Source organism: Hemitrygon akajei, chromosome 11 (genome assembly GCF_048418815.1).
Source record: "Hemitrygon akajei chromosome 11, sHemAka1.3, whole genome shotgun sequence".
Taxonomy (NCBI): Eukaryota; Metazoa; Chordata; class Chondrichthyes; order Myliobatiformes; family Dasyatidae; genus Hemitrygon; species Hemitrygon akajei.
Genome location: NC_133134.1, coordinates 144,516,953 through 144,529,369, shown reverse-complemented (window position 1 = coordinate 144,529,369; position 12,417 = coordinate 144,516,953). Strand labels below are relative to the sequence as shown.

General features: G+C 39.9%; 1 protein-coding gene across 1 annotated transcript in view; it reads right to left on the bottom strand.

The window, feature by feature from the left end:
• Positions 1 to 3,226: 3,226 nt before the first annotated feature.
• The window catches only part of ccm2l (CCM2 like scaffold protein), a 65,630-nt gene continuing 56,439 nt past the window's right edge, over positions 3,227 to 12,417 (bottom strand). Inside the window, exon 10 of the mRNA XM_073061863.1 lies at positions 3,227 to 4,129. Within this exon, the coding sequence (XP_072917964.1) occupies positions 3,867 to 4,129 (263 nt within the window). The 3' untranslated portion in view covers positions 3,227 to 3,866. The remainder of the gene's footprint in view (positions 4,130 to 12,417) is intronic.

Here is a 12,417-nt window from a genome sequence, read left to right as displayed (position 1 = left end):
AGCCCAGCGCGTGAATGACAGAGAAGTTCAAGATGAGATCCAACTTGTGCACATCGGACTGTTTAATTAAAATGGGACCTTTTCTTTTTGTTTTTCTTTACTAATCCATTTGTTAAGTTAAGATTCATAAATAAGGTTCCTTTAATCGTATGCAGTGTACTGTCTGTTATTTTGTGGCACTAATTTGAAACAGGGTAGCAAATTACACAGCATCCACACAAACCGGGGCTTGGGGTGGGACGAGCCGTCTCTATCTCAGGACTTTGGTGGTACTTGAGAGTGTCTTCTCTAGATTTACACAGCCAAAGAAACCAGGGAGTTTTATTGTGGGGGCTCGTCCAGGATCAATTTCATTAGATGCTGTGTGATTGCCTTGAGCATTGATCCAGTAGGCTGTGTGTTTAAGTCTGAGTTAAACTATTGTCCAGTAGAGTGATTGGTTATGGATACAGCAGGGGTTGAGTGCAGGTTTGAGAAAATGGAGGGCATAGTCTTTGCTCTAGTTCAGACTAGCACTGATGTAACGGCAGTGGAACTGCCTGGTAGTATTGGGGCCCTGGGAGAGGGAGGGCCATGGGCTGTCCATACTTTCTGAGAGGAGGGGAGTGTAGGCAAGCATGCTGAATTGTAAGCTGGGTCTCCCGTAGCTGGGGCAGAAACTTCAAAGATATGTTGCCCCTGTTTCGGCAGAATGAGGGGAAAGAGTGGTCTGAGTTGAAATGTCTAATGAGTCCCCCAGCGAGGAGTGAGAATCCAGAGTTAGCATCAGCCCTTACCTCTCTGGTGAATAAATGGCAAAGTGCACAGGTGGGGAGTCCTAGTTAACGAAAGCTGAGAACATTCTCACGCCGAGGGGAAAGAGGAATATGAGACTTGGGTAGAGCAGACCTCTCAGATGCTGGATGAGTGCCAGTGCTCTGATGCCATAAAAGACAGCAATTGTTTGAACAGGCCAGCTGCGGACCAGGGTGTTTCATATTAAACAGCCTTCCCATATATATGTCAATTTCTTGCTCATGTTGGGATTGAGGTAAAATGAAGTAATACTAGAAGGATGATTCCTAAGGAATTGTACCCAAGTATCAATCAATATTATCAGGAGAGGAAGGAACAAGCTGTAATCTCAGAACACATGAACATTCTACAATCATATAATCATATCGCAAGAGATGAAAGAAAATGTTGTTTCACTGTTATCGCACACACGACTCAAAGCATTTCTATAAGTGCTCCTCTGCCTCCTTTGACCATACCTTCTTGGTCCTCGCAATTGAAGCTGCAGTCTGTGTTCTGTGAATGTATTTTGTGGGAACAGAAAATTAAAATGTGTAATGTCATCTCCAGGCAGGATCTGGCCAACAAGCCATCCATGCCAAACCAAAGTTCACTGTTGCTTGCTCCTAAATCAGCAACTCTACTCTAGGCCCATTACAGAAATGAAAAAACAGTATGTACAGTTATGTTGCATCTCTTATGTTATTACTCTACACAAAAATCAATCATATAACATTGCACATAATTGCCTGTACAACATTCTCTGTTCATTTCACACTAAAGTTGACTTACTATCAATGTTAGCAGAATGATATTCATCTTTATTCACAGGAATCCTGGTGAAGGGTCTCGGCCTGAAACGTCGACATTTTGTTCCTCTCTGCCTGACCTGCTAAACTCCTTTAGCATTTTATGTCTGTTGCTCTGGTTTTGTGGTATCTGCAGAATCTCTTGTGTTAATCATTTTTATTTACAAACACACTTTGTGCTTGTTTGTCACATTTTTAACATGAGGGGAAATTGGGTCATGAAATAAATCATGATTGAGTCAGATAGCCTATTAATTACAAGACAACATCATGAATTACTTTTTGTGAACAATGATAATTGGTTATAAATGGAACACTTAACTCAATTAATTAGTTAAAATTAGGGCCAATTTTACACTAAACAAGTACTTCATTATTTTCCTGTTATGTTTCCAAATCCCTCACTCACCATTAATGAGTCTTACCCGTTCTAAACCTTTATTATCATGTCAAATTCTTAATGCCACATCCTACCAATATTCCCTGAGCTAATTTGAGTTCAGCTAGACTCCTCAAACGGAACAATCATAAACATGGTACTTTTTTAAACACTTTGCACATTACTATCAGTTATTTTTAGAGTGGTATGCAACTGTGCTGATTTGAACCTTGAAGCTTCTGATTCAGAAATTTGACTACTTGCAATCATTACTTGTGTCAGGGATATGTCTTCCAAACAAGTTATATGTGGAATTACATCTTTCTCCTTAAAATGTTTTAGAATATTGCCCAAGAAATTAGATCATGTTGTGCTGACGTATGCCTGCTATTGGACACTTTTCAAATGTGTTCTAATGGCTTGACCCACATAGCGGTTCCTACCTTGGCTTTAGACGAGCTGTATTGACATCTCCATCCACACATCACTGAATCCCCACTGCCCCCCCAGCTCTGGAACCAAACTACAAATTAGTGATATCTCACTACTTTGGTCCCAACATGCAGCAAATCAATTATCTTCAGACAAATGCTCCATAGTAATGGTAAAGAACTCTAAAGGAAATACGCAGAGCCGATGACTTGAGCAATGTTGAGTTTTGCTGCAGTTGCCTCATGATCAGAGTCAGTGGGGTTGTTGGAAACAGCTGTTAATAGTGACGTCTCTAGCACAAATGAATTTCTAGCTCTCTATGTCAATACTGATCAATAACATTCCCTACCAGAGGCAAGTATTGCCAGACCTGATCCTGTATCTGCCAGTGTCATCAATCTCAGTCTTCCCCCTATTTTCTGTCTGATGGAAGGTTCTCACCTAATATATCTTTCCAAAATTCTGTTTGGCTCCTGTTTCCTTTCCTGGGGCAGCTAGAGTACTTCTTCTGACTTTGGCTGTATCAAATTTAAGAACTGACATGTTGATGGAGCATTGTGCATCAAAGATAGAACATTTCTGAGAAACACTGGAAGACAAACAGGATAAAGAAGAAAGAGGAAACAAAATGAGAAAGGTTAAAAGTAAACCTAACAAAAAGAAAGAGGTTAAACCTTTTGACAGGAAGGTGGGAGTGAAGCAAGAAAGAGAGAAAAAAGAAATTAAGTTTGAAAAGGAGCATATAGTAGAAATAAAGCAGGTTTATGGAACATACATAATTTGTTTATGATTTTAGTTTCTCACCAGCGATTTCATCTATGTGCAAGCATGAGTTATTATTGCACTTACAGCATTACTATAAGCATCACAGCAAGGCCTTCAAAACAGATAATGCAATTAGCGTTCATTCCACTATATTTTAACATAATAATAACTTCAATTATATGTATGCACTTTTTAAATAGCATTTATTATTCATAGTTTTGGATGGTTTTTTTCAACTTTCAAAGAATTCAGGAACCCAATTCAAATTAGTTTTACGTAATAATATTATAATTTTGTGGAAGTTAGCAAAAAAATCTGACTCTCATATAAACTTCAAAATGTCATGTGCTGTCTGTTTGTGTGAATCCTTACCTCAGATGGTTGAAATTCGTCTGTACAAAATCTCATGAATACAGTATATTGGCCTTTCTAGAGCAAAGTTTGGGTTATTATGATGATCAGGGGCATAGAAAATTGTAATGTATGTACTAAACTTTAGTATAATAATGCCACTCAGCTGCATTTTTTATTGAACTATTAAGACCTTTCTAAACATTCAGTAAATTCAAATATTTACTGTAGCACAGTATATTTTTAAATCAGAGTTGAAGAAGACTAGCAGATTTTTACAGCTATTGTGCTGAGTGACTGAAGTAAATTTATTAATTAGAAATGCTAAATAAAATGAATAGACAACCACACATCCATCACAATAAATCATCTTCCACATCACATCCTAAAGCTTCAATGTCATGTGTGATATTTGAAATCATTTTTTCAAATCCATCTGATTCTGTAGGCACAGACCAACTGTCATAACTTCTGACAGCAGATGCTGATGTATTACTCATGCTTCGCTTAATTCTTCCAAAGCTGTCTGTCAGGATTCCTCTTCCATCATTAATTCCGATGCTTTCTAAAAAGCCCTCAAAGTAGCTGGCATCTTGATCAGGTATGAAGGCCCGCATACCTACATTAAGAGCAATACACTTGTTAAATAACCTAAAATTCCCCCCGCACAAATTGAAGAAGTTGCAAATGTATCAAACAGCTATCTTCACCTCCCTTGGAAATATCAACTCTGAAAGACCATAAGACCATAAGATTTAGGAGCAGAAGTAGGTAGGCCTTTCAGCCCATTGAGTCTGCTCCACCATTCAATGATGAGCTGATCCAATTCTTCCAGTCATTCCCACTTCCCCTGCCTTCTCCCCATACCCTTTGATGCCGTGGCTAATCAAAACCTATTTATCTCTTCCTTAAATGCACCCAATGACTTGGCCCCACAGCCACTCATCGCAGCAAATTCCACAGATTTACCACCCTCTGACTAAAGTAATTTCTCCACATCTCTGTTCTAAATGGACGTACTTCAATCCTGAAGTCGTGCCCTTTTGTCCTGGACTCCCCTACCATGGAAAATAACTTTGCCATATCTGATTTGTTCAGGCCTTTTAACATTCAGAATGTTTCTATGAGATCCCCCCTCATTCTCCTGAACTCGGGGGAATATAGCCCAATAACTACTAGACGTTCCTCATACAGTAACCCTTTCATTCCTGGAATCATTCTTGTGTATTTTCTCTGAACTCTCTCCAATGTCAGTATATCCTTTCTAAAATAAGGAGCCCAAAACTGCACACAATACTCCAAGTGTGGCCTCATGAGTGCTTTATAGAACCTCAACATCACATCCCTGCTCTTATATTCTATACCTCTTGAAATGAATGTAAACATTGGATTCTCCTTCCTCATTACAGACTCAACCTGGACAAGGTCTCCTAAGTACCCTTGCATCTCTGCATTTTGAATTCTCTCCCCATCTAAATAATAGCCTGACTGTTTATTTCTTCCACCAAAGTGCATGATCATACAATTTCCAACACTGTATTTCATTTGCTACTTCTTTGCCCATTCCCCTGAACTATCTCTGCGGGCTCTCTGTTTTCCCAACACTACCTGCTCCTCCACTTATCTTTGTGTCATTGGCAAAGTTAGCCAAAAATCTTTAATTCCATAGTCCAAATCATTGACATACATCTAAAAAGCAGCGGTCCCAACACCGACCCCTGGGGAACCCCAGTGGTAACCAACAGCCAGCCAGAATTGGATCTCTTTATTTCCATTCTCTGTTTTCTGCCAATCAGCCAATGCTCCACCCATGTAGTAACTTCCCTGTAATTCCATGGACTCTTATCTTGCTAAGGAGCCTCATGTGTGGCACCTTGTCAAAGGCCTTCTAAAAATCTAAGTACACTACATTCTACTGCATCTCCTTTGTCTACCCTGCTTGTAATTTCCTCAAAAAAATGCAGTAGGTTTGTCAGACAGGATTTTCTTTTCAGGAAACCATGCTGGCTTTGCCTTATTTTATCATGTGCCTCCAGATAATCTCATCCCTAACAATCGATTCCAACAACTTTCCAACCACTGAATTCAGGCTAACAGGTCTATAGTTTCCTTTCTGCTGCCTCCCACTCTTCTTAAATAGTATAGTAACATCTGCAATTTTCCAGTCATCTGGTACAATGCCAGAATCGATTCAATTCTTGAAAGATCATTGTTAAAGTTAGTGGGGTTGAATCTGAACTCTCAATTGAAAACAGTAACAGGAATTCAATGAAGTGAATTCAGCATATAAGGTGAAGAAGGTGCCTTTGATTGGCAAACACTGAATTTGTTTATTAAATAGTCATTTCAATATTTAATACATTCTTAAAATAAAACTACTTGGCAGAATATGAATATATCGTTTGTATGGGAACATGGAGTCAGAGTCATAGGGCACTACAGCACAGACACAGATCCTGCGAGCTCATATAATACATGCTGAACTGTTATTCTGCCTAGCTGACCCATACTGGTGGCATACCCCTCTATACCTCTCCCATCCATGTACTTATCCAAACTTCTGTTAGAAGTTGCAATCAAACTTGCATTCACCACTTTCGCTGGCAGCTCGTTCCACACTTACACCACCCCCTGAGAAAGAAGTGACAGTTCAGGTTCCTCTTAAACATTTTACCTTTCACCTTTAATCTATGACCTCTAGTTCACATCAACAAGCAAGTCAAATCTTGACCTCTATGCAGTTAGTCAGACCAAATCTCCACCACTTCAATAGAAATAGAGAATACTAGAAACAATTAACAGGTGAGGCATCAGCTGTGGAATAAGAAACAAAGTTAACATGTTGTCTTTGAGAACTAACATCAGAACTGGAACAGAGAAAAAAGAAATACAAAGAGAGTATCTCTAACAGGTTGAGACCAAACTGTGACATGAGAGCAGATTATGTTTCTTTGCTCCCATAATTATATCTACAGTACTTATGGTCACTGATTAACAAACTAGTTATTCAAACAACGGAGATTTGAAGATAGGCACATCATAAGCAGACTCACAGAGCGGATGATGAGATTTTCTGGTTTAGAAGAGGCTAATGAGGCAATTGCCTACTCTTCCACAAATTGGCAGGCAGTTTAAGTGGCTTTTGAGGTCGTCCGCTCCTTCTGCTGCTCACGCATGGCTACTGGGTGCTTCCAATAAATGACCTCAAGGTACTCCGTACCAACATGAGCAACCTTTGTCATGCTGGGTGTTTATTGCACATCAGTGGGGATGTGCATTTCTTTAAAGAAGATTTGAGCACAGAGATTCATAGAGAGTCTGTTTTGGAAGTCTGGCATTGGTCATGTATGTGACACATCTTGCCCAATGTATGTGACAGAGTGTAACTAAGGCCTCATTAAAGGGAAGGTTGGCTTAGCAGGGATTACAGCAGAGCAGCAATGGCAAGACTTCATAAACACAAGAATATCTGCAGATGCTAGAAATCCAAAGCAACACACACAAACTGCTAGAGAACTCAGCAGGCCAGGCAGCATCTGTGGAAAAAAGTAAACAGTCAATGTTTCAGGCCAAGACCCTTCAATAGGACCGAAGATGAAGGGGAGAAGTCAGAATAAGAAGGTGAGGGGAGTGAAGGAAGAAGTACAAGGTGGTAGGGAAACTAGGAGATGGGGAGGGGTGAAGTAAAGAGCTGGAAAGTTGGTTGGTGAAATAGACGAAGGGCTGGAGAAGGGGGGATCTGATAAGAGAGGATCGGAGACCATGGAAGAAAGGGAAGGTGAAGGAGCACCAGAGGGAGATGATGGGCAGGTGAGAAGAGGAGGTGTGTGAGAGAAACAGGAATGGGGCATCAATGCTCATGCCATCAGGTTGGAGGCTACACATAAGGTTTTATTCTTTCAGTCTGAGTGTGGCCTCATTGTGGCAGTAGAGGAGGCCTAGGACTGACATGTTGGAATGGGAAAGGAAAGTAGAATTGAAATAGGTGGCAGGACTTTCTGGGGGGTAATTTAGAAGACGCAGGATAATTCCATCCCAAAGAAGAAGTGGTATTCTAAAGGGAGGATGAGGAAACTGTGGCTGATGAGGGAGCCAAAGACAACATAAAAACAAAATAGAGGGCATATAATACTACCAAAATATCAGGAAGCTCTTAAAAACAAACAGAAGGTAGCCAAAAAGGCAATAAGGGGAGAAAAGATGAAATATGAAGTTAACTTAGAAATAATATTAAAAAAAGGATACCAAAAGAATTTTCAGATATATAATGAGTAAAAGAGAGACAAGAGTGGACATCAGATAGCTGGAAAATATTGCCAGAGAAGTAGTAAACAAAGAAGTGATGGATGAATTGAATAAGTATTTTTTTTTTTGTCAGCCATCATTGTGATAGATGCCAGTAAAATGCCAGAAAATGGAAGGAGTCAGGGGGCAGAAGCCACTGTTAATTGCAATTACTAAGGAGAAGATGCTTGGTAAACTGCAATGTCTGAAGGTGGATAAGTCACCTGAACCAAATGGAATACACCCCAGGGTTCTGAAAGAGATAGCTGAAGAGATTGTGAAGCATTTGAAGTGATCTTTAAGAAACATTGGAGTCAATAATAGTTCCAGAGAACTGAAAGATCACAAATGTCACCCCACTCTTTAAGAAAAGAGGGAGGCAAAAGACAGGGAATTATAGAATGGTTAACCTGACTTCAGTGCTTGGTTTTAGAGTCCATTATTAAGGATGAGGTTTCAGGTATTTGGAAGCACACAATAAAATTGGCCAAAGTTGGCACAATTTCCTTAAGGAGAAATTTTTACCTGATAAATCTGTTGCAATTCTTTAAGGAAGAAGCAGGCAGGATAGACAAAAAAGTGGATGTTGTCCACTTGAATTTTCAGAAGGTCTTTGAAAAGGTGCTGCAGACGAAGCTGCTAACCAAATCAAGAGCCCAAAGTATTTCAGGAAAGTTACTAGCAGAAGGTAAAGAGTGAAAATAAGGGAGGTCTTTTCTGATTGGCTGCTGGTGACTAGTGGTGTTCTACAGGGGTTGGTGTTGAGTTGCTAATTTTCACATCATATGTTAATGATCTGAATGACAGAATTGTTGGCTTTATGGTCAGGCTTGTAGATGAGACAAAGATAGGTGAAACAAGTAGCGTTGAGGAAGAAGGGCGTCTGCAGATGAACTTGAACAGGTTGGTAGAATGGGCAATGAAGAAGCCGATGCAATGCAGTGCAAGGAGATGTATGGCCATGCACTTTGGTGGAAGAATTAAAGATGCAGACAATTTTCTAAATGAGGAATGAATTCAGAAAGCAGATGTGCAAAGATATTTGGGAATCCTAGCACAGGATTCCCTAAACTTTAACTTGCAGTTTGAGTCATTTGTAAGGAAAGCAAATGTAATGGTCAGAATGAGAATGAGAATCAGATTTTTATATCACTGATATATGTCATGAAATCTATTGTTCTGCTGCAGCAGTAAATTGCAATACATAAAATTAAAAAATATCTATTTCTTACTGTAATTTATGTAATTAAATTAAGTAGTGAGAAAAGAGAGCAAAAAATAAAAAAGAATAAAAGAAAAAAAAGAAAAACGAAAAAATGTGTGCATTCATTTTGAGGGGATGAGAATATAAAAGCAAGGATATAGTGCTGAGGCTTTATAAAGCACTGGTCAGACCGTATTTGGAATATTGTGAGCAGTTTGGGCCCCATATCTAAGAAAGGATGTGCTAACTTTGGAGGGGGTCCCTGGGAAGTTTAGAAGAATGACTCCAGGGATGAAAGGGTTAACAGACGAGCGGCATTAGATGGCTGCAGGCCTGCACTTTAGAGTTTAGAAAGATGGAGGATCTCATTAAAACTAACTAAATATTGAAAGGCCTAGTAGAGTGAATATCAAGAAGTTGTTTCCAGTAATGGGGAGGATTTAGGACTAAAGGGCACAGCTTCAGAATAATAGGCCACCCCTTTAGAACAGAGATAAGGAGGAATTTCTATAAGCAGATATAGTGAATCTGTGGAATTTTTTGCCACAGATGGCTGTGGAGGCCAAGTCATTGGGTATATTTGAAGCAGAGGTTGATAGTTTCTTGATTAGTTATGGTGAGAAGGCAGGAGAATGGTGTTTAGAGGGAAAAATAAAATCAGCTATGATCAAATGGCCCAATTGTCCTTCTATCTCTTATGGTAATAAGGTTTAATGATATTAATTTGATTATCCTTCTCATGAATTTGAAAGCATTTATATCTATGTAGTCCAGGCTTCAGAAACATATCAGAGGACAAGTGTCACCATTGCTCAGTTTTGTGCCAACACCAAGATCTTTTTCCACAATTGACCAAAGGCTGACATGACACACTCAAAACGAAGATGAATTTCATCCTTGATGTCTGCCTTCATTGAGAAATGGTTCCCCAGGTTTGATAATATTACATTCTGAATGGCAGGGGAAATGTATAGTTTCATAGGTGATATTCAAGAAAAGGTGAACAAGGGATGACCAATAAAAAAAATAGTTTTCTGAGTCACATCATAGTAGCAGAAATGCAAAGTAACCTAAGCATTTGCTGGATATCTGGGTGGAGAGGTGGAAAATAGGGCCTTGAGGAATTTCTGAATAATCAAATTATTTTTGTTACCAGATTCTATTACAAAATAAAGTGCAATACTAGCAAACATAATTAGGATTGTATTCTTGGGAAATAGGCCCTCCATTGGTTGGGATCAACGATGGTTATTGCTTTCTCGCTGTCTACGTGATATGCAAGCCAGGGCGGTACGAAATAGAGAGGAAGCTATTGCCTTGCAGCAGGCTTCTCCTCTCCATGTAGCTGATGAATCCAAAGAAACGGTACAGACCAGTACAGCTTAGCACCAGCAGTATTACAGGAGTTGTCAGTCAGCATAGAACTCCATGTAGGACTGCCTTAGGGACTCCAGCTCCGGATTTTTCCTCGGGGTTTACTCCCGAAGCCTTCTTCATGCGTGGGTATAGCCGCAAGGCAGCTGAAATTTGAGATTGGTTTTCTTTCTCCTAGATGAGCTGCCAACCATAACAGGCAAGCCTCATCTGCCCACAGTGACTGGCTTTAAGGCACCAGTAACATACCTTTGCCACTTCTCCTGTCAGTAGGAATAGTTCCGCTGGGTTTAGCAGCTAAGCCACACATGAAAGCCAGGAGCTGGACTTGGTTGTCAGAAGCTATTTGAGATGCACACCATTGGGAACATATAATATGTAGTGGGAGCTAAACTTCCCCTTCCCTCGCTTTTAACAACTGTAAGGAACCCTAGGGAAATAGGCACACAACTATCATGAAAAATGAGATAATGATTTATTGTCAGGAAACATAAAACTTAGAATGCTGCTGAAATACAATATTTCTAACTGATGTTATGTTCTGTACAGAAACTATTAGGGTTCCTATCTCTCCTGTATAAACTGTGATATTTAATATGAACTTGGTTTGCCTGGTTGTCTTTCTTTACTTAACAAGTTCTCTGCCCCAATGCTATTAAATGGCATGTGGGCAGTTTTTGATATATTATCATCATGGTTAAAATACAGACAACGGTTCAACCACGTTTGTTTGATTTTCAATATGTCATTTTTTACATAATGAACATACATAATCAGAAACCCTCTAGTAAAGTAGAAGAAAAATGTAAAGCAAGGCTATAATGATATGTCCACTATAAAGTTGGCTAAATAGATTTGTTTGCAGTGTGATCCATATGTTGAAGACTGTTAAGCTAACAAACCAGCAAGCTTTCAGTAGCTGTGTGGCAGATGAGAAAGTCATCTCACTGAAATTAAAGTGAGCAATTCCAGCAGGCAGGGGTAAGACAGGGAGTGAGGAAGGTTTGAGAGCTTAAATTGAATTTCTTTTAATGCAAGAAGCCTGACAGGTTAGGCAGATGAACTCAGGTGTAGGATAGACACCTGAGATTTTCACTTTCACAGAAACAGGGTTGAGGCATGGGCAGGACTGGCAACTCGTGTTCCAGAATACAGATTCTGTAGGTAAGAGACAAGGGTGAATTGTGGTTTGATTAGGGAGAACATCACAGCAGTGCTTAGAATATTTCTGGGTGTTTTTTTTTGGGGGGGAGACATTCAGTGACAGTATATGTGTAAAACATAGGAATAAGAAGGAGGTGATCACTTTCATGGAATTGTACTCTAGGTCACCCAATAGTCAGCAGGAATTAGGGGAGTTTGTAGATAGCCATAGGAATATTTGGGTTCTGACAGTACATGATTTTAACTTACCTAGTATTGATTGGTACTGCTTCAGGACAAATTGCTTAGATATGGTTGAACCTATATAGTATGTCCAGGGAACCTTTCTCAAGCAATCAGTAGATGACCCTACCACAGATATGACAACACTTAACCTCCTGTTGGGAAATAAGGCCGGGCAAGTGTTTGAAGTATCAAAGGTAACACTTTGGAAACAGTGACAATAATTCTATTAATTTTAAAATCGTTTGGAAAGAGATAGGATTGAGCTACAAGTTAAGATCTTAAGCTGAGGCAAGGCAAATTTTGATGGCTTTAGACAGAAGCTTGTGAATGTTGGCTGTGGCAAACACGAGGAAATCTGCAGATGCTGGAACTTCAAGCAACACTCACAAAATGCTGGAGGAACGCAGCAGGCCAGGCAGCATCTATAGGGAGAATCGCTGTCGACGTTTTGGGCCGAGATCCTTTGTCAGGACTAACTGAAAGGAAAGATACTAAGAGATTTGCAAGTAGGAGGGGGAAGGGAAAATGCAAAAGGATAGGAGAAGACCAGAGGGGGTGGGGTGAAGCTGAGAGCCAGAAAGGTGATTGGCAAAAGGGATACAGAGCTGGAGAAGGGAAAGGATCATGGGACGGGAGGCCTACGGAGAAAGGAAGGG